The sequence below is a fragment of the Eleginops maclovinus genome, chromosome 2 (genome assembly GCF_036324505.1).
Source record: "Eleginops maclovinus isolate JMC-PN-2008 ecotype Puerto Natales chromosome 2, JC_Emac_rtc_rv5, whole genome shotgun sequence".
NCBI lineage: Eukaryota > Metazoa > Chordata > Actinopteri > Perciformes > Eleginopidae > Eleginops > Eleginops maclovinus.
Window position 1 is genome coordinate 14,834,189 of NC_086350.1, and position 24,710 is coordinate 14,858,898.

The 24,710-nt window shown below is 39.9% G+C and overlaps 4 protein-coding genes across 9 annotated transcripts; 2 read left to right on the plus strand and 2 right to left on the minus strand.

Annotated features, from left to right (window-relative positions):
- The first annotated feature begins 245 nt into the window (after positions 1-245).
- On the plus strand, positions 246-3,834 carry LOC134875593 (kelch repeat and BTB domain-containing protein 11). 2 transcript variants are annotated; one of them, XM_063900166.1, is made up of 8 exons: positions 246-909; positions 1,007-1,195; positions 1,304-1,482; positions 1,575-1,929; positions 2,018-2,163; positions 2,310-2,464; positions 2,585-2,742; positions 2,863-3,834. In XM_063900166.1, exons 1-8 carry the CDS (start codon positions 658-660, stop codon positions 3,043-3,045), a joined length of 1,617 nt encoding a protein of 538 aa, XP_063756236.1. In that variant the 5' UTR covers positions 246-657; the 3' UTR covers positions 3,046-3,834. The 2 variants fall into 2 exon arrangements, with proteins under 2 accessions (XP_063756236.1, XP_063756237.1); XM_063900167.1 differs by having other exon boundaries at positions 247-909; positions 1,309-1,482.
- Positions 3,835-3,867: 33 nt separating this feature from the next.
- cpt1b (carnitine palmitoyltransferase 1B (muscle)) lies at positions 3,868-12,292 on the plus strand. Of its 2 annotated transcripts, XM_063900163.1 has the most exons (19): positions 3,869-4,066; positions 5,037-5,193; positions 5,400-5,539; positions 5,730-5,901; positions 6,026-6,127; positions 8,128-8,265; positions 8,354-8,431; positions 8,762-8,869; positions 8,993-9,077; positions 9,416-9,611; positions 9,697-9,882; positions 9,965-10,070; positions 10,156-10,272; positions 10,378-10,542; positions 10,653-10,787; positions 11,221-11,373; positions 11,470-11,583; positions 11,690-11,782; positions 11,872-12,292. In XM_063900163.1, the coding sequence occupies exons 2-19, from the start codon at positions 5,053-5,055 to the stop codon at positions 12,004-12,006; spliced, it is 2,364 nt and encodes a 787-aa protein (XP_063756233.1). In that variant the 5' UTR covers positions 3,869-4,066; positions 5,037-5,052; the 3' UTR covers positions 12,007-12,292. The 2 variants fall into 2 exon arrangements, with proteins under 2 accessions (XP_063756235.1, XP_063756233.1); XM_063900165.1 differs by lacking the exons at positions 10,378-10,542; positions 10,653-10,787 and having other exon boundaries at positions 3,868-4,066.
- A 301-nt stretch (positions 12,293-12,593) lies between these two features.
- On the minus strand, positions 12,594-19,045 carry sephs1 (selenophosphate synthetase 1). 2 transcript variants are annotated; one of them, XM_063900175.1, is made up of 11 exons: positions 19,030-19,045; positions 18,780-18,868; positions 16,825-16,947; positions 16,602-16,698; positions 16,319-16,422; positions 16,053-16,160; positions 15,734-15,888; positions 15,553-15,643; positions 15,352-15,451; positions 14,595-14,807; positions 12,594-13,908 (listed from the first exon to the last, which is right to left on the minus strand). In XM_063900175.1, the coding sequence occupies exons 3-11, from the start codon at positions 16,918-16,920 to the stop codon at positions 13,694-13,696; spliced, it is 1,179 nt and encodes a 392-aa protein (XP_063756245.1). In that variant the 5' UTR covers positions 16,921-16,947; positions 18,780-18,868; positions 19,030-19,045; the 3' UTR covers positions 12,594-13,693. The 2 variants fall into 2 exon arrangements, with proteins under 2 accessions (XP_063756245.1, XP_063756255.1); XM_063900185.1 differs by lacking the exon at positions 19,030-19,045 and having other exon boundaries at positions 18,780-18,879.
- Positions 19,046-19,480: 435 nt separating this feature from the next.
- bend7 (BEN domain containing 7) lies at positions 19,481-24,311 on the minus strand. Of its 3 annotated transcripts, none has more exons than XM_063911577.1 (10): positions 23,973-24,311; positions 23,358-23,438; positions 22,914-23,276; positions 22,599-22,715; positions 22,171-22,523; positions 21,503-21,610; positions 21,202-21,319; positions 20,980-21,093; positions 20,813-20,854; positions 19,481-20,321 (listed from the first exon to the last, which is right to left on the minus strand). In XM_063911577.1, exons 1-10 carry the CDS (start codon positions 24,034-24,036, stop codon positions 20,263-20,265), a joined length of 1,419 nt encoding a protein of 472 aa, XP_063767647.1. In that variant the 5' UTR covers positions 24,037-24,311; the 3' UTR covers positions 19,481-20,262. The 3 variants fall into 3 exon arrangements, with proteins under 3 accessions (XP_063767647.1, XP_063767640.1, XP_063767655.1); XM_063911570.1 differs by having other exon boundaries at positions 22,599-22,718; XM_063911585.1 differs by lacking the exon at positions 23,358-23,438 and having other exon boundaries at positions 22,599-22,718.
- Between the last annotated feature and the right edge of the window lie 399 nt (positions 24,312-24,710).

Here is a 24,710-nt window from a genome sequence, read left to right on the forward strand (position 1 = left end):
ATTTGTTTTTCTTCTAAATCACAATATATCGGCCCTAAAATATATTTTAACAAATGTGTTGATACATTTTGTGAATGATAAAGTTACTTTGATAACTGCAGCTGTAACTTGGTTGCACCATGATCACGTGAAGCTTGAAGGAGACCATGTTTATCCCAGAGGGTTGACCCCAGGTGCCAAAAATAGACCAGCCAGAAAGAGGTGCACTGCTCAAAGATCGAGAGCCATCCGAATCCACTGGATCTGTAGCAGAACAAACAGGAACTCTGAAGTTTTGCCTAGCGTTGCATTGCACTTGTTTCTTTTACAAGCTGTTTCCGTTGGCATGTTGTCTTCGGTATTTGCTCTCAGCTGTTTCCGTACTTGTGCTTTCAAAGAGCATGTGACAGTGAGCGTTGCAGAAGGAAAAGTAGATGAGCCAGTGAAACATGGACTCCACTGTTTGTTCTGTCCTCTATTTGCCATTGCTGTGTTTGCTTGTAATATTGGAAGCTTGTCTGCCCTCATTTGGAGCTCTTACAGTCTGAATGTGATTGTGGCAGTGGTTGTATGGTGCAAAGCGTATTAAGGCCTGTGGAGTTTAAACAAAAGAAAAAGGTACATGCTGTATTAAAACAGTTATAGTTGTCTTCTTTTACATCTGACACTGTCAGTGAGATGGATCCTCTCACGCAATGTGTTATCATATTAATAGAGGGAATAAGTTTCTGGCTGAAATATGTTCTTACAAGACTATGGGAAGCTTTTCCAGCAGTCAAAAACCAGATAGTATCCCCAGGTGTCACAGATAGAGGATCATGCAAAGCAGACTCAGAGGATTGGAAAACCATTGAGGCACTTTGCACATATCACCCTAGAGATGGAGATGAAACCATGGTTACAGTGCAAACCAGCACATATGCATTCCATGTAGGTAAAAAACAAAACACAAATCTCTAAACTGTACACATTAACCAGATAGAACTGGAGGCTTCAACAATGTTGGGTTAATTATTGATTTCTTAAGGTGGACATTGGGAGACTCTCCCAGTGTAGTGAGTACTTCCGAGCCTTGTCCCAATCCAGAATGAGGGAGACTTCAGAGAGATTCATCTACCTGGACCATGTGTCCTCCTCCGTCTTCCACAATCTCCTTGAGTTCTCCTTCCACAATAAGTTTAAAGTCCCTCAGGAGGAGTTGGGCACACACATCCAGGTAAGCAGTCTTCCTTTCTCCACGTCTATGTCACTATCACAAATACTTTCCCTTAGTGCTGTGATTCACCCCGAAACAAATCGTCTTTTTCCCTTCCCAACTCTGGAGGTCAGCAGCTATCTCCTGGCTGAGGCCTTCCTCTCAAAGTGTCTGTCAGTCCTCGAACTCAGCCCAGGAAACTGTCTGTCCTACCTGGCTCTGGCTCAGGAGATCTGCTGTGTGGAGCTGAAGATGACGGTGTTTATATACCTGACTAGAAACCTGCTGGAGCTGCCTCACCTCATAAAGTATGCGATACATTAAATATTTTGGCTGTCATTAGGATTTCCAACAGTTGACCACGTTTCTTTGTTGTTCCTTAAACCTATAAATTCCTCAGGTGTCTGAAGGATCCAGAGAAGGAAGAAGTTTTTCACCTGAGGAGTACACAAGGAGACCGACGTCTGTGCAGCCTTAGGAAAGAAAACCTTCATACATGGAAAGACCCGGAAACTGAATGTGCCCGACACATCTTCACCCTCAATGGCTCAGAGGACAGCGGTGACTGGTATACAGTCACAGAGCTTCCTTTCACGGCTGATAAGTGGTGTTTCACTACAGTGGTGCTGTATAACTACCTGTATGTAATTGGAGGTTACCGGCAGCGTGTGAAGAGACGCTGGGAGTTCAAGATGGCCTCCTCAAGGTATAATCCCTCCACTAATAGGTGGGTTTCCACAGCTCCTATGATAAAGGTTAGTGTTTGTTTTACCCAAAATGAAACGTTCCTTTCTTTCCGCAGCCAATTTATAATACTATTGTCCTCATATGTTGCACCAACAGCACAGAAGGCACTTCACTGCAGTGGCCTGTGAAGGCTTTATTTACGCTGTGGGAGGCTGGTACTTGGACTTACTGGTGACCCCAGACTCCAGCACAGCTCTTTACACAGCTGTAGAACGCTATGATCCCTGGGAGGACACATGGAGGTTTGTGTCCTCTTTTTCAGTGTAGTTCAGATGGCATGTTTATTCAAGGATACTGAGAACAACATTTGATATGTTTTCCCTTAGAACACTAACATGATTCCATTATTTGTTGATGTATTAGTGACTAAATGTTATCTCTGCCTCAGGTTTGTCGCCTCACTGCCACTCATTGACTTCCAGTTCACCATGTCGTTGTCCTATGATGTGCCACTTGCCACTAGCTTCAGAGACTGTCTCTACGTGTTGGGGAGCATCCAAAGGACTGGAGAGAAATTACTACTGCAGTACAACACGAGGCAGGGTAAGAGCATGTTTGAGGAATAGGTTTGTTTTTTTTAACCATCAACTTGTTTGTACAGTTTTGATCATTTTTGAACATCGACTACAGACATGGTGCTTTTCTATTCTCCTGGTTTATTAGACTCCTGGTCTGAGCTGCTCCCCACGCTTGCCCGAGCAGATGCAGACCTCCATACTCTGTATTTCCTGGGTGCCACTGACAGGCTGGTTATAATTGGTGGGAACAACTCAGAAAATGTGGTGACATCATTCTGCGTACAGTCAAAGACATGGGGACAGGTACAAAGAGACAAAAAGAGAAAAATGTTCTTCTTGACATGAGTTATGTGTATCTTAAAAACAAATAACTTTCTTCTAGATACCTTATATTTTACCATTGTTATCTTTTTCTTATTTTAGGTGCACAGGGCTGAGAAAGTTGCATTTGCAGGACAGGGGACAGTTGTAGGGAACCAGGTCCTCATACCAAGTATAGAGCACAATGCTGTTGCAAGGTTGGATCTTCAAACTCTCTCGCTCAGCGTTTTTCCTCCTCTTCCCATCTCCACCTGCTATGAATCTGTCTTTTATCTTCACTTTTAATGTTAGCTTTCTTTTTCACCTTCCTGCTCATATTTTATGAATATTTGGATTAATGTTATTGTGCTTAAGTCCCTCTCAAGCACAAAGAGATATTCTCCCTGGATAGATAAACATTGTTTGTCTTATCTTCTCTCTAAAATCTCAGTCCTCCAGTTTAAAGTTAACTAGTAAGAGAATATTATTGTTAAACATATACCTAAATCACTGTATTACCCTGGATAAAAGAAAAACTAAAGAATATTAACCTAGTTTTAAAGACAAAGGAGTGCTCTGTGTGTACATATATATTCTGTATGTATAAAGGCTATGCTGTTCTACTTTGTTTGGAAAAAATGAATTTGTTTTTTTATTCATTAATAAAGATTATTTAAGAATAAGGACCAAGATAGGGTGTGCTAAAAAACCCAACCCAGTCTAATATTACAGTATTTATTAATATTTGAAGTTGTAATGGTTGGACCAAAAACTAGTTCTGCCAAAATACATTTCTCTATCTCGTCTCAATGAAAACCATTAACTTCCATTTAATGGAGGCAAAATCGAAATGCTTGAATCTGCAGATTAAAATCTGAGATCTGTATGCTGTTTTTTCTATTACACATAATTTTATTAACACGCTTAAATAAGCCCGCTGGTGGCACTTTTATTCATTGAAAGGAAACATCAAATTGCTCTCACTGCAGTAGATTCAGTTACATAGCACAGAGCTCAAGCCAAATGAGGTTAGGTTTTGTCTATGTTTGGTGTCTTGTTACAAAAAGAAATATGTCACGGTGAGAGAGAGGAACAGGCATAGAGGGGGAGAGAGAGAGTGGTGTTGGGGAAGGGGGAGAGAGGGAGGTTAGGAAAGTACAGGAGACGACAGCTCTGATCTCACTACCTGAGGAAAGCTAAATCAAGGGCACTGGAGTCACACAGAGCACACAAGAGTGCAGAGGAATTTCACTGCCTCACTGACGCAAACCAAAGTCACAGGTTTTCTCTGCCTCACTGGATTGTTATACTCACTGTTCTGACATAGGTAAAGTATGAGTCTTTATTTATTATTCTTGTTTAGTTAGCCATTCAGTTAGTTGTGTTAACGGCAGGGGTTTTTCTGTTTGCCTTACTAAATCCCATGGTTAAATCACATACAAGTATAAAAGGGAAGGATGAAAATGCTATATCATTGAAATATTTAAGTGTTTTTTTAATTTATTTTTAACTTGTATCAACCATGTCCGTAAAATAACAGGTGCATGTCATGATGAGGAAGTCAAGTGTTGACAATAACATGTTCACTCATGTTCAGTTGTTAAACAGTACAATTCAATGCTGACCTCCACATTTTCTAATAGGTTTTCACAGTGTTCTGTAATACCAAATGGTTTGGCATTAATCTGTTGGATGTACTCAGTGTTTATGTTTTCTTACCCATCTGAGGTCTGGCGCATGCTCAGTCGGAGAGTACTGCTATATCTGGCCATTGAACTTTGTCCCACTTGGTGACTGTGTAGTCACATGACATGGAAAATGATATCCTAGTCATCCTGGCTATTAGAAGAAGTGGTTTGTGAACTCCAAATATTTGTGTTCATAATTCAACAAGGGCATTGCATTTAAAAGACAACACATGAACTTAATTTTACACTAAACATATATATGTGTACATATTTGTTTCGTAATGCTTTAAAGAGTTTTCATATCAGTGGCCTTCCCTATCTCATTTTGAACAAACACTACAACACAACGTTCCTTCAAATAACGTCTTCACTGTGAGCCAGATCTGTTGGAGTCTACCAGTTTTATGTTATACTTTATGTTATAATTTGTTTATTATTATTATTATTATTATTAATAAAGACATACATAAGGTTAACAGCTATTAAGATAAATGATCAAGGGATCAACATTCCCCTGAACTTTATATTCCTAGTCATTATCATTGTTGCTTATTTTTACCAGTTTGAAAGCAGATGACATATAAAGCTTCCTTCTGATTTCCATTTAAGTCACTACTATTCAGAGATGGCTGAGGCCCATCAGGCGGTGGGTTTCCAGTTCACTGTGCGCCCAGATGGTCTGGATCTTAAACTGAGTCAAGAGGTCATCAAAAACATCTACTTGTCTGGAGTGACAGCATGGAAAAAGCGAGCCATTCAATTCAAGGTATATTCAACACTTTGATTATCAGTGTTAAAAAATATAGAGTCACTGAATAGCAAACTGAATTTCAAGTGAAGCATTAAAATCCTTAAGTTGTTTCAACTAGATGTGAATTTTCATTCATTCATTCATCTGCTCAACAGAACATGTGAGATACAGATATATATTGTGCTAATACTGTATAAAATCTTGTTGTTTTTATTTCACAGAATGGTGTTTTGGCTGGCGTCTATCCTGCCAGTCCCTCCAGTTGGCTGATAGTTGTCATCGCCATGATGAGCTCCTTGTACATCCCCTTCGACCCCTCTCTGGGGATGATTGACACAATCAAGGAAACCCTACCACACAGGTCTGAAATCTCCTACAGCCAGTATTAAGTGTTGTGGTTCAGCATGAACAAACTCTACTGCACCTGTAGGTTTTCTAAGATGAGCTCTGCAGTAAATCAGCTACTCAAAACAAAGTAATTTTTTCATTTTACTGTTCGATTTCATACCTTACATTACTAAAACGGGGAGTGTTGTTCCTTTTCCGAGCAGAGACTGTATGTCAGTGCAGACCCGAGCAGTGCTGAGTGCCATCCTGTTTGCCACTGGACTGTGGCTGTTCCTCATCTACCTCTTGAGATACACTCTCAAAGCTCTACTCTCCTACCATGGATGGATTTTTGAATCCCACGGGAAAATGAGCACATCTACTAAAGTGTGGCTGGTATGTTTGTTCTTATGTCTTTCATTTAAATTGTCAGGGTACCAGTACACAATACATCTTTGTTTGTCAAAATGTATATTATATTATGTGTCTGATGTTGTGGGTGTTGTTTGTCTGTTACCAGAGCCTAGTGAAGATGTTCTCTGGATGCAGGCCACTGCTCTACAGTTTCCAGGCCTCCTTACCCAGGCTCCCTGTGCCCAGTGTGGATGATACAATTCACAGGGTGTGAAATTACACATAACTAACCACATACAGTGGGGCAAAAAATTATATAGTCAGCCACCAATTGTGCAAGTTCTCCCATTTAAAAAGATGAGAGAGGCCTGTAATTTTTATCATAGGTATACCTCAACTATGAGAGACAAAATGAGAAAAACAAAATCCAGGAAATCCCATTGTCTGATTTTTAAAGAATTTATTTTCAAATGATTGTGGAAAATAAGTATTTGGTCAATAACAAAAGTTCATCTCAATACTTTGTTATATACCCTTTGTTGGCAATGACAGAGGTCAAACGTTTTCTGTAAGTCTTCACAAGGTTTTCACACACTGTTGCTGGTATTTTGGCCCATTCCTCCATGCAGATCTCCTCTAAAGCAGTGATGTTTTGGGGCTGTCGCTGGGCAACACAGACTTTCAACTCCCTCCAAAGATTTTCTATGGGGTTGAGATCTGGAGACTGGCTAGGCCACTCCAGGACCTTGAAATGCTTCTTACGAAGCCACTCCTTCGTTGCCCTGGCGGTGTGTTTGGGATCATTGTCATGCTGAAAGACCCAGCCACGCTTCATCTTCAGTGCCCTTGCTGATGGAAGGAGGTTTTCACTCAAAATCTCACGATACATGGCCCCATTCATTCTTTCCTTTACACGGATCAGTCGTCCTGGTCCCTTTGCAGAAAAACAGCCCCAAAGCATGATGTTTCCACCCCATGCTTCACAGTAGGTATGGTGTTCTTTGGATGCAACTCTGCATTCTTTCTCCTCCAAACACGACGAGTTGAGTTTTTACCAAAAAGTTCTATTTTGGTTTCATCTGACCATATGACATTCTCCCAATCCTCTTCTGGATCATCCAAATGCCCTCTAGCAAACTTCAGACGGGCCTGGACATGTACTGGCTTAAGCAAGGGGACACGTCTGGAACTGCAGGATTTAAGTCCCTGGCGGCGTAGTGTGTTACTGATGGTAGCCTCTGTTACTTTGGTCCCAGCTCTCTGCAGGTCATTCACTAGGTCCCTCTGTGTGGTTCTGGGATTTTTGCTCACCGTTCTTGTGATCATTTTGACCCCACGGGGTGAGATCTTGCGTGGAGCCCCAGATCGAGGGAGATTAGCAGTGGTCTTGTATGTCTTCCATTTTCTAATAATTGCTCCCACAGTTGATTTCTTCACACCAAGCTGCTTACCTATTACAGACTCAGTTTTCCCAGCCTGGTGCAGGTCTACAATTTTGTCTCTGGTCTCCTTTGACAGCTCTTTGGTCTTGGCCATAGTGGAGTTTGGAGTATGACTGTTTGAGGTTGTGGACAGGTGTCTTTTATACTGATAACGAGTTCAGTAATGTGCCATTAATACAGGTAACGAGTGGAGGACAGAGGAGCCTCTTAAAGAAGAAGTTACAGGTCTGTGAGAGCCAGAAATCTTGCTTGTTTGTAGGTGACCAAATACTTATTTTACCGAGGAATTTACCAATAAATTCATTAAAAATCAGACAATGTGATTTCCTGGATTGTTTCCCCCATTCTGTCTCTCATAGTTGAGGTATACCTATGATAAAAATTACAGGCCTCTCTCATCTTTTTAAATGGGAGAACTTGCACAATTGGTGGCTGACTAAATACTTTTTGGCCCCACTGTATAACCACACATGTGGCATCTTGAAATGGATAACATGGATACAATAAATGCCTGCATGTCATTAAGTGATATCTAAACACCACCATTTGCCATGTCATCCCTTGATAACCTCACACCATATATCACATTTCTAATTAACATTTTTACCAAGCACATAACCTTCATTTAAACCTATCTAGCTCGTAACCAACCCAATGAAGCCTTTCTAACCTTTTGATTAATGCAGCTTGTTAGAGAACATACATAGTCTAAATGTCTTCATCTACTGTTTTTGCCCCCTTCCTGCACAAATAGATGTCTTTGAGATATTATGTATGTGTACTTGGGTCTTATGTCCTGATAACACCCCCCTATGTTTTCCCACAGTACCTAGAGTCAGTGCGTCCTCTGCTGGACAGTGCGCAGTACAACCAGATGGAGACGTTGGCAAATGACTTTAAAGATTCCTTAGCAGCCCAGCTACAGAGATACCTGATCCTAAAATCCTGGTGGGGGACAAATTATGTGAGTAGTATTAAAAAGTGATACAACATTGTAACTAAAATCAATTAAATCATATTGTTATGGAATAATAAAGTGTAATCTTTTATAGGTCAGTGACTGGTGGGAGGAGTACATTTACCTCAGAGGCCGGAGTCCTATCATGGTGAACAGTAACTTCTACATAATGGTAAGATAGTCTCAGTTTGTTATACCAGTGCAATGCATTAGCAATGTTATTTTCTCATCATCATCATCATCATCATCATCATCATCATCATCATCATCATCATCATCATCATCATCATCATCATCATGTGGAAGTAGCAGTGTGCAGTCTGAAAACATTAGTGGCAAGGTTTTTTAAAAAGCAAAAGCTGGACACTTACAGATAAGGCCTGTTTTGTTATAGGAACAAAAACAAATGTGTTTCAGCTTGAGGACCTGATATCTGTGTTTGGAATAAGTATATGTTTTTGTGATTTATATTTGTGATTTGTCCTTGTGGTGAATGCATTAGGACCTCCTGTACGTGAACCCAACACATCGACAGGCTGCGCGAGCGGGGAATGTGGTTCATGCCATGCTGCAATACAGACGCAAACTGGAGCGTGGTGAACATGCCCCGGTAATGTTTGCCATGACTTTGACTTCTTCTGCCATCAATCTAACCTGTTCGCCCCATTTGGATGAAACCACCTCGGGTAAAACTCTAAACCTTTGATGATTTCGTTTTCTCTTTTTTCCTTAGTTGAGGGCTTTAGGGACCGTCCCCATGTGCTCCACTCAGATGGAAAGGATATTTAACACCACTCGCATCCCTGGGATAGAAACAGGTAAACAACTGGTCAGGCCTGTGCAGTTTAAAGGAAAAACATCAACATTCACCATCAACACTCAAAATCATAGGGGCAAAACTGGGTTGAAACTTGATGTCATAGCACGTTTTCCATCAGCTGTTACAAGTTAAATATCTGCTTTGTCATTAAGAACTGAGGTATGAACAGAAGTGCTACTGGCTCAAAAGTTTTAGCCCCAAGTCTAGTTTGATTTACCCTCTAACAACTGTACTGTAAGAAAACATCTATTAATCGTATCCTATATGCAGCTTCCACCCTTACTGTTCCCCTTGGTTTCCTCACATCCTCCTCTTCTTGTTGGCCCTCCCCTGTAGATATTGTGCAGCACCTGACTGACCGTAAGCACCTGGTTGTCTACCACAAGGGCCGTTTTTTCCAAGTGTGGCTGTACACTGGAGGGCGCCACCTCTTACCCAGTGAACTTGAGACACAGTTTCAAAGGATCCTCAATGACACATCAGAACCTCAGCCAGGAGAACTCAAATTAGCAGCCCTGACTGCAGGGAACAGGTATAAAATCACACAGAAACACATGCTCACGAAACATGCTCATAAACACAAAAAATAACATTCTTACTCTGACATTCCCCTCTAGAGTTCCATGGGCTCGGGCTCGGAATAAATATTTTAGCCAGGGAGGAAACAAACTTTCCCTGGACGCCATTGAGTCCGCTGCCTTCTTCCTGACGCTAGATGACGAGCCACAGCGGTATGACCCTACAAACACCAAATCACTTGACAGTTACGCCAAATCACTGCTTCATGGAAAATGCTATGACAGGTAGGCAGACAAGTCATGTGAAGGCCTCTGCTGTTGGATATTAGTTCTTTATTTCTCTAAAAAACTTTTTTTTTTTCTGCAGGTGGTTTGACAAGTCCTTCACCTTAATCTCATATCCAAATGGAAAAATGGGTATAAATGCTGAACATTCTTGGGCGGATGCACCAATTGTTGGACATATGTGGGAGGTATATCATGTTAGCTGGTATTTTATTTGAAAAAAACTATTCAAAGTTAGAAGGTATCTCCACTCACGATTTCCTGTCTGTCTAGTATGTCCTTGCAACAGATTGCTTCCATCTTGGCTACACAGAGGAGGGACATTGTAAAGGGGATGTAAATAAAGGCCTGCCTAATCCCACTCGACTTCAGTGGCAGATTCCAAAGGAGGTAAAACAGAGCTTTAAATAATTTATTAGCATTGACCTATTTGATTTGTATGTTTAAGTGTTTGCTGCATTAGCTGTGTTTTTAGCACAGTTTACCGTCTCTTAGTGCCAAGATGCCATCGAGACTTCATACCTGTCAGCCAAGCAGATTGCTGATGATGTGGACTTTCATGGCTATCTGTTTACTGAGTTTGGAAAAGGACTGATCAAGAAGTGCAGGTGCAGCCCTGATGCCTTTATTCAGCTGGCCTTGCAGCTGGCACAGTTCAGGGTATGGCTGGCATCGCTGTTATAAAATCGCTGAAATTATTGCTCAGTTTTTACTTTAGAAAATGTGATCGTCCAACCTCGCTAAATGACTTTAATCCATCTTCTGTTTAGGACCAGAGAGTGTTCTGTCTGACGTACGAGTCATCAATGACTCGTATGTTCAGAGACGGTCGGACAGAGACTGTACGCTCCTGCACTTCTGAGGCTGTTGCATTTGTCAGAGCCATGGAGGATGCAGGTGCAACAGTAAGCATATCACACAGAAACATTTCAGTGGGAACAAATAAATTTAAAACCAAAAAGATCTGCTGAGTTTGATTCCGTTGGTTTCAACTATTTGTATTATAAGTAATGGATTCATTTAATTACCAGCAGGAATTAAGACAATAAAATCTATATGCAGTTAACACTTACACTTTTGACATAGCATCTGTAGTATGTGTTATCAGGCTCACAAATGTGCAATCAGCTAGTGGTGGGCATGGACACATTTTGAGAGGGCATGCTGTGAGGGGTCACTTTGTAGTGCTTAGGACTTGATGTTGGTGCCCTGGACTCTGAACTCACTGATATTCTGGCAGGGTTGCTTTAACACCTGCATCAATGGAAATAAGGTAATTGTGATCTTACCTCAATGTACAGGTCTGATTATTTTTGTGCCTTTTGCTTTTGTGATCAGAATGCCCAGAAACTTGCTCTTTTTCGGAGAGCAGCAGATAAGCATCAAAACATGTATCGTCTGGCCATGACTGGCTCTGGTATCGACCGTCATCTCTTCTGTCTCTACATAGTGTCCAAATACCTTGGTATCGACTCGCCATTCCTTACCAAGGTTAGAACTGTTATCATAGCTCTAATTTTATTAGTTTCTCATCCACAATTTTTCTCTTAACCAATATGCTCTAACATGTAATGTATTTTCTTCTAGGTGCTTTCAGAGCCCTGGAAGTTGTCTACTAGCCAGACTCCACAACAGCAGCTCAATTTAGTCGACATCAACAAGTTCCCTAAATATGTGGGTGCTGGTGGTGGATTCGGCCCAGTGAGTAATATTGTCATGTTGTTATGAGCATATGCTAACGTTTTCACCTAGCCGTCTAACTACTGTGCAGCAATATACAGTAACAACATATCTTGTCTACCACCAGGTGGCCGATGACGGGTATGGTGTGTCTTATATAATTGTTGGGGAAAACCTCATCACATTCCACATCTCCAGCAAATTTTCCAGCCCTGATACAGTAAGAGAGCACAAAGACAGCAATGCATATTATAGATCCATCTTGCTGTCATTTACACCACCCTTCTCTCTCTCGGTTATCGTCTGCAGGACTCCTTCCGGTTTGGTCAGCATATTGGGAAAGCTATGCTGGACATTCAAGCACTTTTCAAGTCAGAAAATGATAAGAAGATGGTGGAGCAGGCAAAGCATATACAAATGGAAAATGGGAAAAAGCACAAATAACAGACTCTGTAAAGAGGCAGGCTGGATGGGGCTTGCATACCACCTATTCAATGCTTCATTCAATAGAAACAAAACAAAATGTAGTGACAGGTGGCATTCATAATATTTTGCTTTCCTCGTGGGTCACATAGGAGCTGGTCATTGCACTTAGTCAGACTAAAGGAATAGTTTTTACTTCACAAACGTATTTATATTTTATATTTTACCACAACACTCTCTTTTGTTAGTTTATTGCATAATCTGTATATAACGCTCATGTTATTTAATAAATCATCACATAACGTTTTGTATGGTCTCTTTTTTGTGCATATTAAACTTTTAAATATATCTACAAAAAGAACATACTATTATAAATAACGTAATTTCAGTATTTATGAATTACTGTTCATTTTCAGTTGTAATCTTTGATTTCAGTTTTAAAGATCACATACAGTAGCTCAACACTAGCGGCTTTGGTGCAATCAAACACTAGTAATGCAAATCACTAAAAATGAGTTTATCTCACTGGTAACTGAGAATTATTTTCTATTCTTTACACATTTCAAAATCATTTAGCGCTTTAAAACATCAGAACAGACACAGAAAAACAATCTATTATATGAGAAGTTTATTTTAAGAGGTGGGGTTGTGGTCAATTTTTCCCCCTGGTATCCATATGAACATTTGCAGGGGTCTTCCAGATTCATCCAGGCTATTTCGGAGAAACAAAATAGATCTGGACTTCGATTGGCTGGGAGTTTCATGACAATAAAACAGCCTGCTCGCAACAACTTAAAGCAAGCAAAACTAAATGCACCAGATCTTGGAAAAAGGCAACACACTCACAGTAAGACTGCTTCTTGTTAAAAATCCAGACCAATTTTTACAGTTTTACAAGTGTGTGACGACATATTGCAACTCTATACACCATACCATATTACCTTCAATATGATGACATATTAGTTACACATATGGTAAAAGGTTAATCTCCTGAAGGGTATGCAGATTTCTTCACTTTTATGACTTTAAACCACAGTTCATCTCTGATTTCAGGTCATTTACATGAGGGCCGCCCTTAGCGCAGGCAAAAACAAACCATCTTCTATTTGGATATTTATTAGTTTATGTGGGGACAATACAAAAAGTCAAAGTAATAAAAAACAAACCATTCTGGTAACATTCCGCATCTTTCAAGGCATCAGCTACAGCAATGAAGTAAAACTAGGCTTTATAACTGTACAAAGTGAAGGGACAAAAAAAAAAAACCCATCCCACAGTCTGCTTGCATGATGAGAGCAGCTTTAAAGACCCAAAGAGGCAACAAACACCAGACTTCCTAAGATTCAAAATGAATCAACCATATCACAGCATCAGTTCGTCATCAGCATCATTCTCTTATCGGAAGCTGCCTGCCAATCACACACATTTAATAAAACAGAATGCAACAGACACAAAAGGCAAATGGATTTTTAAGTATGCTCTAATCTTAGCATGGGGATACTGCAGGTTGAGTCCACTGGGTGATGACGAGCCCCATTGGCCACTGTGTGGGGCTGTTGTTCATGTAGACGCACACCAACCCAGTCTTTTCTGTGTACATACTATTTTGTGTATATATTTCAACACTCTAGGATGGTTTTGTAGTTTGCGTGTCTAAAAACACTCAGCAGAGCTTTGGGATTCGGGTCTGTGTTGCGGCACAGGAGGATTACGAAGTTGCTCCAGGAGTTGGGTTGACATTCTGCGAGGCTACTTGTGGTGCCACCTCTATGATCCGTGGTTTGTCAATGATGCGAGCAGTGCGATTTCCTTTCTCTACAATTCCTATGATCCACGCTTGGTGGCCCTCGCCGTATTTTGGGGATTTGATCTCAGCACAGAAACGGGCAGCCTGTTCTCGAGGTAGACAGATGAGCAGGCCTCCTATAAAGGAAAGGGATTTTTTCAGTCACAAGGGTCTCCGATAGAGATATCAATGTGTATTGATGCTTGTGAGTATGAGAGTGTTATCCTATGTGTCTAAATGTTGTCCCTAAGAGATGTATCATCTTTTTGGGCTCCTCTTTGTGGCCTCAAGGCTGAATTCTCAGTCCAGGCTTGTTTTCCTTTCACTGGATCCCACTTGAACATACTGTGGATACCAGAATTAATGTAATCTTACTGCGACAAAAGTAGCTTAAAACAATGTATATTGTTGTGTTTTTAATGTTTCAAAAAAGGGTGTTCACTTTTAAACCATTTCCTAGGAAATCAGTTCTTCCTTTTCCATAAACCAAAAACATTATACAAGTAAGTATAGCTTTAAAAAGGTACAAATGACCTTCAATTCAACTTCCAACATACAATTACTGGGACTTTTTTGCTTGTTGCTGCTTGAGATATTTCTGGATTTCTTTTAAATATCATAGTTGTCTCTCTCCATGTTGGAAAAGTTAGTCATGCTCATCTTGTGCTGATTCGACTGCCCTAACAAATTATGACCAGAGAAAATGTATAATATGCATCAGTCTTATATTGATGTTTTGATGTGTGGTGCATTTTGTTTTTGCGTTTTAATTGAGCTGAAGAGCCCTTTGTGAGGCAATATGTATAACGATTATGGCACAAACCTGATGTTTCAGGGCAGGTGCCATGCATGAGTCCAAACATGTTCCCACAGGCTTTGGACACTGCGGCCATCTTGGCAAGCACCGGGAGGTTGTGGATGACAAATGACACTTCACTTCTTTGTTGTCGTGCCAACGTCTGAGCGTGCCCAAGGATGCCAAACCCTGTGATGTCGGTGGCGGCGTGAGCGTTGAAGGTGTGCATGAGACCAGCCGCTACAAAGAAGAAAAGAGAGATCGAGAGAGAGAGACAGAGAGAGGGAAGTTTGATAAATTAATTTGATTGGTTGGTTGATATTCGGGGTATGCACAACTCTGTTTTCAGGGTTGAAGATCAGTCAATGTGAGGAAGAAATATTAACTATTCTGACATGCCAAAGACTGGCCAAATGCGTGTTGTTTTGTTTTGAAAGAGGACAAATAACGGTGTATATATATAAATATATATATACACCGTTATGGTTATTTATATATATATATATACACCGTTATGGTTATATATATATATATCATGGTTTTTCTTCTTTATGCTTTGTGTTTTTTAGCAAAGACTACTTAACGACAGTAGGTGCAATACAGCAGAGTTGCTGCAGAGGATGCCGCTGTTCACAAAAAAAGTCCCTAATTGTTTATCTGACACACAGCTGATGTAGTTAGGCCCAGCTTAACTGAATAATTCACTGAAAAACTATGAATAATTGAAAAAATGTGTAAGTATTACAGCAATTCAAAAACGTGGACACATTCATGGAGGTTTTACCTGTCCTGTTTAGCCGAGCCATGTTCATCATGGCTTCATGGTAGGCCAGCTCTACATCCTCCTGGGTTACCACCAGCTTGATCTTGTTCCACTTTTCAGGCTGAGAGATTAAAAAAAAAAAACATAAATTGCATTGGTTTTTCATACTAAAAACAAGGAGTGTACAGCAAAAGGGATTCATGATTGAGCAGGTTGACTTACAATATCTAGCCACTGGTGTACTGCAACAGCCACTTGTGTTCCAAGTGGCTTGGTCAAAACCAACACGTCTCCTGGCACTGCATTGTCTGGCCTGAGAAAAGTCAAAAATATATATTACAACAAAGTTATGCATTATACATATACATAAGAAAATTTGATGTAGTAACAACTCAAATCCTACATGATAAATTCGTTGGGTTGGCAGACTGTTGTTGCAACTCCTCCCAACACCACCCAGGGGTTGAGCACCGTCTGTCCTCCTGTTACTGATGTGCCCGCCTCCTCCGATGCATCCTTAAAGCCCTGGATGACCAGTGGCATGACTTTGTCTCTCTCCTGTAAAGACAAATAACATATTGAAACATGTTATAAAATAACACTGTTTACTGGAATAACATGTTTTGTAAGTGGTATTGTGTTTGATCTACTATTAACTCAATTGGTTCTTCACAGTTATTTGCTATCCAAAAAGTGTATACATTAGCTGAGATGCCTCTTACCTTCTCTGTCATTTTGTTGCTGACTCCCAGAAGCATCAACATGTTGTCACACTCAGTCACTCCCATGGCATACAGGTCACTTAGAACATTGGCACAGGCAATTCTCCCCTACAAAATAGAAATAATAATTAAGCACTTCTAGGGTTTGTGTGTAAAGTAAGACTACATCTCAGCATATAATAGTAGACAGACACAGAAATATGACATTGGCATCTTTCGGTTTGTCATATAGTTGTATATTTAATAATATATAGAGAGATCCATACCATCATGTAGGGGTCATCCACAATGGGGTAGATGTAATCTGTTGTTTGGACGAGGGAAAGGCCACCATGTCTGAGGGGGATCACACAGGTGTCCATGCCTATGCCTTGAAAAATAAAGAGCTCAGTATGTGATATATTGTTCTGGTACTGTGCACACAAAATCTGGATTTAGGAGCAGTGAGATGGCTTTTTTTTTTTTTGTATTGACTGCAACATTTTATTGTTAGGCAATTTGTAAGTCAAGTTGTTTGTTATTATAGCGCTGTATAAAGATCCTTATTACCTAACCGAGGCATAACTGCCCCCAGGAACTGTTCATCTTCTTGATAGTGGTTCTCCTGTAGGGTTTCTAGCAATTTCTGTAAAACATCTTGGGGCACCTGTGACCAAAGACAACAACCACCATGTTGTTATCATACAATGTTGTATCCGATGTTCTTAGTCAGTTGGATAAATATACAAAGACAGGAATGCATCCAAGACAGTTTTTTATAAGGAGAGCTAACCTTGCAGCCTGTGCCCTTGAGCTCAGCGAAGCGTGTGAGCCTGAAGTTCTTGTCCAGCTCATAGCTTTCCGGGTTAAAGGACTCCCTCACCGACATGTCTGTAGAAGCTCTGGGTCTTCACCACTAGAACCACATCAATGACCAAGACAAAACAACAAAATGGGTTATAGGAAACACTGTTAAATGTTGCGATTGGCTAAAAAAAATCTGATTGTGTATAATTAAACAGATAAAAGAAACCTGAATTCAGTCACCACACAGCAATGCCACCTGAGATTATTAGCAAGTGTTGTCTTTATTGCATCATTTTGAGTGAAATATGACAAAAGACCAATAAGCTTCTAGAAAATCTTCAGCACTGCAATGTATCCTGCCCTTATATGTCAGAAAGCTGTTCAACTCTGCTGTCATATTTCCGGTTGTCTAGAATATCTAACAAATTCTTTTAAATATCAATAAATCTGCCAATTACATTATTGATTCATCAATTAATTGTTTTATTCCTTCAAATGTCAGAAAAAAGTAACCAACATTTTAAAGCTAAGTACTTTGTGGCCAATGGACATGTACATTTAAAAAGGCATAATATTTTATGTCTACATCTGCCAGTGGGAAAACACATGCATGGATATCCATCACCCAAAATGAGTTGAAAAATATTGGCTTGAATCCGATGAATGTGCATCTCTTTGACAAACAGTCAAAAATATAACATATATTCAGTTTTAGTCCAGTTTATAGCTATATAATACAAAGAAAATCTGCAAATTCTCACAATTGAGTCACTGATAATAATCTAAACAATTAATAAAATACATGCAGATGAATATGTCTCTTATCCCAGTGTCATACATAGCTGCAAAGCCAAATTAACATTTAATAAGACTAAGTTCATTTGTTTAGAAGACACAATTGAGGTTACACCTTACAGTAGTACACAACTACAAACACTTGTATTGTAAGTCAAATGTATTGAACTGAATAAGATTACCCAGACACATCTATGTTTGAGTTAAAATTCCATGTTGACAAATCAATGGCAAAACATCTAATTATCAGTCACAATGCTTATTAAATTGGGTCAGTTTTGTACGAAATAACATTTAAAAACTCCACCGTGAGCTGTTGTGTGCTGGTGGATTCATATATTTACAGGGAAATAAAAAGAAATGCTTGAATGACCCAGAATAACATGAAAATGGTTAAAACTCAGGCACGTGACAGGGAAGCCAGTAGAGTTATTGGTTACTTATAACAGTGCTTGTTTTCAACTGCTGTAAGGAGCCTCGGATTGTACACAGTGGGAGTGTTCAAGAGACACAACGCTGCTAAGTTCATTCAACCCTGAGGCACTGTAATAATATCATTGCCAATCAGTGCTACAGTACTCGGTGTAACGAATGCCGTATTATAAACAATAGGTCGATGAACTGTAAGACATATTTGCTGATAGTGACAGCAATATCTTTTTACGCTTGTTTGTTTTGTTAAAAATGCCGTTTCCGTTTCAATGCTAGCTTCGCTTGCAAACGCTGATCAATGCATGAGGTTTTGATGAGCAGCTCTGTGCAACAAAGAACACACAGAGTCTAAGTGTGCGAGCTGTACTGCATTTAAAAACACACACAGTAAAGGCTTAGGACTAAATGTGATACATAGTTGTGTAACATAGTGTCAGCTCGTTGCACATGTAAGTTAAAAAGTTCCCGTAGAGCGCCGAAAAAAAATGTCGGCGGCGGAAAAAATTAACCCTTTCCTGTCCATCGCCATGCGATGTGTGCAACATCAGTGTTCGTATCAATAAAACAGCACTAAACATGCAACCTGTGCCACGTTTGTAATGATATGTTGCAATATACGTGTTTACAATGGCTCTAAATGCGATTTTAGGACCAAAGCGGAGTTATATTCTTGCAACATTTCCCCTTTAATTGCTGTGTCCAGTTTATCCTTACCAGCTTCACGTTAGCGGTGGATCCCGACAGAAGAGCGGGGAAGGCACCAGAATGCATTGGGGCCAGAATCGGGCGTCCTCCGAGAAAGCCTGACGGAAAGTGAAACATTTATTTCTTCTAACTCACAACTAGACTACAAATAAATTAGACAATCACGTACAATGAAGAATATTTGAATTAATAGACGTTTTCGAGCACGATTTATCTTTATAAAACAATATAAGATTCGCAATATAAAGAGGAAACGCACTAGATCTCAAAGGGTCCTCTGCCTGAACAGCGGCGGCTTTAACATCCCCTTTAATGATCTGCGAAGTCTGGCAACAAAATCTCTACAATGGAGTGTACCTTTAATTTACTGTTTTCCCTCCAATTGCACCCACAACATTATAACATTGCCTGGCTGGAATATACGTATTTAACAAAGGCTGGGGCTTATAGCCTTACATTATGAACGTATATTTAATAGAATTGTATGTTGTATTTCGTTACAGTTACTTTGCACTGGTTAAAAATATGCTCATATTGATTTAGGCACATGAGATTTTTCAGGAAGAAATTCAGCAATATTAGATATTTTTTTATTTCTTCTGCTGTTGTTTTTACTTATAATTCTAGAATAATAAAACGCAAACAGGACAAAATGGCCAGGGAAACATATTTAATGGTGGAACCAACTATTAATTTCATATGCACAGTGATTGAACATGAAATAAATTGGTACTTCATGACAATATTAACAACAAGCACAGTAGTAATGCATTGCATTATTACAATTCAAATAATGAAAATAAAAAAATAATACTATTCATATAATATTATACATTTAATCATTTTCAACCAATTGTAGCTTACCAACTTATTTTTCATTTGCAAAATTGCCCATTACACATATTTACCTTTGGATGTATGTTTGTAATGAATCTTGACACTTCACCACACATTACACCGAGTGAAGTACTGGTCACTTAAGGCACAATCCACGATGGAAAACTTTCCGTAAAAATAATTTGTGTATATTAATTCTACGGTTACAATAGGCCAACTTCGTTTTGTATTAAACTTGTGACTCCTATTAAGGACATATGAGAACTAGGTAAAAGCTGTAGCGTATAATGAAAACATCAAGTCACTTCTAAACAAGAACATGATCTGACATTATTTAACAATTGTATAGTGTATATTGGCACAAAATCCTGGATCGCAGTATCTGTGTATTGAAAAGTCTCAAGGACCACAAAATCTGTCTTTGTGTGTGTGTGAAAGAGAGAAGGGGAGGGAGTGAGAAGCAGACTTCCTCTTTATTTGTTCCTCCCCCCCCACTTTACATCCATAACATAGAGCAGATGCAAAGGAAATATCTAAAGTGGCAAAATGCATCAAGTTACACAAGTAATCAAGTAACAAAGACATTCAACACAAGTAATCAAGTAACAAAGACATTCAACAAATCTTCTGTAAGGCCATTGTGACAGCCCTTAAATCAACCAGTCATGTCCACTGCAGGCCCCTCCACACTTGCGGGCTTGTTATAATCACAGCCTATAAAAGAAGGAAAAAATGAATTATATAAAATGTCAACACAGCAAAAGCTTGAGCTCATTTGAATGTGCATTTGGTGGATGTTGTACTGGTTTCTTTACTAAACATCAACCTGACACCCAGCAGAAAGAGAAATGCTATTGTGGCATAGATATAATAATGTGAAAGAGGTGTCAACGTATTTAGCAGCCGTTTTGGGAAACCAAAGAATGTGAGAATGCTAAATGTCATAGCAACATCATGACAATAGGCAAGCCAACAACACAAGGTTGTCTGGTGTTGTCTGCTCAGGGCGGATGGAAATGTTGTGTGTGTGTGTGTGTGTGTGTGTGTGTGTGTGTGTGTGTGTGTGTGTGTGTGTGTGTGTGTGTGTGTGTGTGTGTGTGTGTGTGTGTGTGTGTGTGTGTGTGTGTGTGTGTGTGTGTGTGTGTGTGTGCATGCGTGTGCGTGCGTGTGTACGTGTGTGAATATTTTTATTTTGAGGTTCATACATGTGGAAGATCCTTTTAAGATTTCTTCTGCTTCTGCAGCATCTAAAGGGGCAAAGGAAGAACAACATTAACCTCACATGTTTGAACAAGGCCTCTTCTTTCATTGTTCATTTTGTAATTAACCTATCCTTATCCATTCATTTATTTAGCTGCTGGCTTCACTGTACCTCTTTTCAGCCTCCTCCTGGCAAGTTTGATCTGATCTTGAAGGATCTGAACCCAGTCCCGTGGACCGGGCAACTTTTCTATTTTGTGTTCTGTGCAGTATTTCTCTGTAAACACTGGACACAATATACACAACTGTGTTAACGTTTTATTCATATTTCATCAAAGTATCCCTATTGTGGTGCACTAGTACAACAAGACCGATTAGTTATTTTGTATCTCACCTTTAATGGCGCCCACAATGTTCTGGTCCAAGCCCTTACGGTTATCATTGAGCCCTCTCTTCCTTTTGCCATTTGGCAATGAGTTAGCAAGTGTAGTATCGTCAAAGAAGGCACACACCTGAACACAAAGCCCCGTGTTAAAACACTGTTGAGCCTTTTGTGATCTTATAGCTCATTAGTTAAGTCAATTATAAGATATTTGTTGTTGCTGTTTAAAATATAATATAAGCATCTAGTGACTGCAAAGTTGATATCAATCAAAAGCCTGTGAGTTGGCTCTTAAAAACATATTGATGCGAACCAGTTTCCGGAACAGCAGGCTGCCAGAGCGTGTATAGTTGACCAGAATGGAGTCAAGCTGAGCCTTTGAGATATACACGTCATAATCCTCTGCAAGACGCACCTCAGACTAAAATAATCAAATAACACATACTGTGAACTGTGAAGTATTAAGGAAAATTGTTAAAGAAAACACAAGATATATCTAGTTTTTAGAAAAAAAATACAGAATAGACAGACTGCAGGCAATATTACAATAAAACATGAGGATTTTTCTAGAAAACCTAATATCTTATACTTTCCCAAAATTATAATTTGGAATCCAAAAAGCTCTTGGAACACAAAGGTCATCCTTGGAAACAAATTAATATTAAACAAACAACTGTATTTGTTTTATCTTTCTAAATAATACGGAATAACTTTAGGGCAGTATTATGTAGTTGTATGATTTTAACACATGTATTTCCACCCGCCAATTCTAAGATTTTCAGATGTGCTTTAGGTTGCGGTAAAAAAGAAAAATGTATTTTAGTTTGGTAATAGTACAAAGACCACATACATGAGGGAATTCACAGTGAAAAGACATTCAAAAGGATTTTCTGTGGGAGTGCAGTAAACAAGAGATACTATTTAGGCTCAGAAAACACGCATAGGCACAAGCACATACAAATATACTAACGTGTATATTACCTCTAACAAGTGAGGCTCCCTGAGTTTGTTCAGGAGAGTATTGTGTCTGTTGTTGACAATAACTGGGTTGTTTTGACGTGGCAGCACAGAAAGAGCAGAGGATGTGGGATGGCTGTTTGGTGTAGATGAGCCTTGCTCTTTCTCACATTCCTCCCTCTTTCCAGATTCTGCAGGTGCAGCTATAAGTGGTGATGCCTCGAGAGGGGCAAGAGCAGCTCTCCTAGTACTAGACACAGTAAGTGGTGCCACTTTATAGATTGGCCTTCTCTTGCGCGGCCTACAGCGAGGAACAGGGCTTGGTACAAGACGAGGTTGGCATGGTGATGCTGCCTCATCCTGTCTTTCCAAGGATCCTAGAAAAAGTAACACATTTCATTTTTCTTTCTCACTTTCCCACAATGTGTGAGTGTTTGTGTTTATCCACTGACCTTTTTGAGTTTGCATCAGCCTCCTCATGGCACGCATTTCCTGCAAAATAGACTGCAAAGTGCCCTTACAGTTACACATACAGCAGGGTGTCTCGGGCGCAGCAGGAGGGACTACATCTGCTGAAAAGACATTTGGTTAGTGATGTCTACTTAAACATGCATACACATATGGGTGTAATATGCTTTCACAAATGAATAAAAGTGTCTGCCTTTCACACAAATACCTGTACAATAAAAAGGGTGTTGTTTTTTTATTGAGAAAATAAAGATGTGTCTGTTGGTTTTCTACTCTTGAACCCTGCTTTGGTAACCTACCGTTAGCGTCATTAGTTTTGATCAGATCCTTGGTGTGGTTCAGGATCCTCAAGGCCTTGGAGCGGGTGCTGTACTGCCCACAGCCTGGACCGTTGACGGTGGAGGTGGAAATGGATGAAGGTGGAGCTGGAGCTGGACCTGGGTCCCCCGCAGAGTTCCAGCTGTTGCTCTGGTGGTCCTCTGATACAAGACATGAAGGTGCAGGCTGATTTGCCCAGGTCAGATTCCTATCCTGGGGCTCCTTTGTTAAGCTTTCCTTCTCTGTCACCACACGCTGATACACCCTGCCTGTCTTATCACTCAGAAGCCTCATCATTCCTGTGATTTGCCTCTTGATCTCCACTCCCTCATCCCTCAGCCAAACTGCATAGAAATAGAAGTAGGAGAGGGAATTGAGATCTGCAATTATACATTGTAGAAATGAATCCTTAAAACGGTAAATACCATCATGCACTGCAGCATCCTTAGACTCTCCATTGACATTTTTGCAGTTGGAATTCATCATTGTTGAAGGGGAACTACCTGCTGCAAAGAAATGAAAACTTAATTTCAGAATATGCCATGTGTGACAGATAGTTGCAGAATAATGCTGTGGCCATTTGCAATGTCACAATTACGCTTTTGCAGGCTGATGATGACAACAGAAGCAACCCCCCCTCCTCCATCGCATCCAAAAATCACCACCTGTAGGCATGTATGTAGTTGTGTATCCAAGAGAGGTGGCCTGGAGCGCAATAGCTTAAGCAGAAAGTGAATCATTTTAGCTGCATGGTGTATGTTCAGAATGCGCAACATGCTGGACTTAACATGTTGCAGCTACATGTTCTTTAACAATTCATTTAATTAACGTATTAGTGAATCTCTTATGGGACTGAGCCAAAAAAGGGTTTGACATGTAATAAATAAATCGTTAGAGTTAGCTGTTAACGAGGCAGAGACTACGGGCATTGTCATGGTCATATCTTTTGTTGACAGAGTCTCTGCTGGCAAACAGCGCCAGACAAACAGCCAGACACAGACGCGCGTCTTGCAAGGTCTTGCATTCATTCAGCAGCCTACCTTCATCCGTGACCAGTTTAAAGCTCTGTGACTTCCTTCTCCTCTTCCTTTCCCCAAACTCCATTGTCGGGGGGATATAGTCTTGAGTAAGTCGTGCAGTCGAAAATCGCTCTTCAGAAAGCCGACATCAGATGATACACTCAGCGCAATCTCTGTCTGTCTGCCTTATTAATCAGTTAAATTCCTCCTCAGGCTGCACTACAGATCGTGCCATCGGCACATTTTCATGGTATTAAGCTTAAACTGATGAATATCATTCCCTGATCTATCCCCGCTCCCAACAAGGATGCTGGCTCTTCCCTTTCACCATGTACATAAATTAATTACTTCAATATTAAAATTTCGTCACATATCCCTTTGCGCCACCTGATGGTATGTTCTCATCTAAAAGGTCGAGTCACACATTTGCCACTGTGCTGTCCAAACAATGGTCTGGCATTTAAACTAAAGCAAAAATGACCAAACATCAACTTGTTTCTTGGACTCTCAAATACATAAGACATTAATAATGTTATTAGTGTCCTTTTTGTTGTTATGACAACATATTTTCTACATATGAAATAACATGTACATGAAAAAATGACCAACTCTAATGTTTGACTGCAGTCTGTATTTCATGAGTAAGTTGTTAACCTAATGTTGCATTTAATAAAGATGATACCATAAAGGACTTAGGTTGTTATCCTATTCTGTTAGGCATAGATGATATCTATATATTTATTTGTTGTGCATCAATGA

Excerpts from the sequence above, each read along its gene's own strand:
- LOC134875593 (XM_063900166.1), top strand. The coding sequence starts at position 658 with ATGGATCCTCTCACGCAATGTGTTATCATATTAATAGAGGGAATAAGT. Across the intron at positions 1,930-2,017 it reads CCACAGCTCCTATGATAAAG|CACAGAAGGCACTTCACTGC; the intron begins GTTAGTGTTTGT and ends TTGCACCAACAG. Across the intron at positions 2,164-2,309 it reads CCCTGGGAGGACACATGGAG|GTTTGTCGCCTCACTGCCAC; the intron begins GTTTGTGTCCTC and ends TCTCTGCCTCAG.
- cpt1b (XM_063900163.1), top strand. The coding sequence starts at position 5,053 with ATGGCTGAGGCCCATCAGGCGGTGGGTTTCCAGTTCACTGTGCGCCCA. Across the intron at positions 6,128-8,127 it reads TGGATGATACAATTCACAGG|TACCTAGAGTCAGTGCGTCC; the intron begins GTGTGAAATTAC and ends GTTTTCCCACAG. Across the intron at positions 9,883-9,964 it reads CATGGAAAATGCTATGACAG|GTGGTTTGACAAGTCCTTCA; the intron begins GTAGGCAGACAA and ends TTTTTTCTGCAG.
- sephs1 (XM_063900175.1), bottom strand. The coding sequence starts at position 16,920 with ATGTCGGTGAGGGAGTCCTTTAACCCGGAAAGCTATGAGCTGGACAAG. Across the intron at positions 15,644-15,733 it reads CAACCCAACGAATTTATCAT|GCCAGACAATGCAGTGCCAG; the intron begins GTAGGATTTGAG and ends GACTTTTCTCAG. Across the intron at positions 13,909-14,594 it reads CACCTGCCCTGAAACATCAG|GAGGCCTGCTCATCTGTCTA; the intron begins GTTTGTGCCATA and ends TTTCCTTTATAG.
- bend7 (XM_063911570.1), bottom strand. The coding sequence starts at position 24,036 with ATGGAGTTTGGGGAAAGGAAGAGGAGAAGGAAGTCACAGAGCTTTAAA. Across the intron at positions 22,719-22,913 it reads CAAAACTAATGACGCTAACG|CAGATGTAGTCCCTCCTGCT; the intron begins GTAGGTTACCAA and ends ATGTCTTTTCAG. Across the intron at positions 20,855-20,979 it reads CAGGAGGAGGCTGAAAAGAG|ATGCTGCAGAAGCAGAAGAA; the intron begins GTACAGTGAAGC and ends TTGCCCCTTTAG.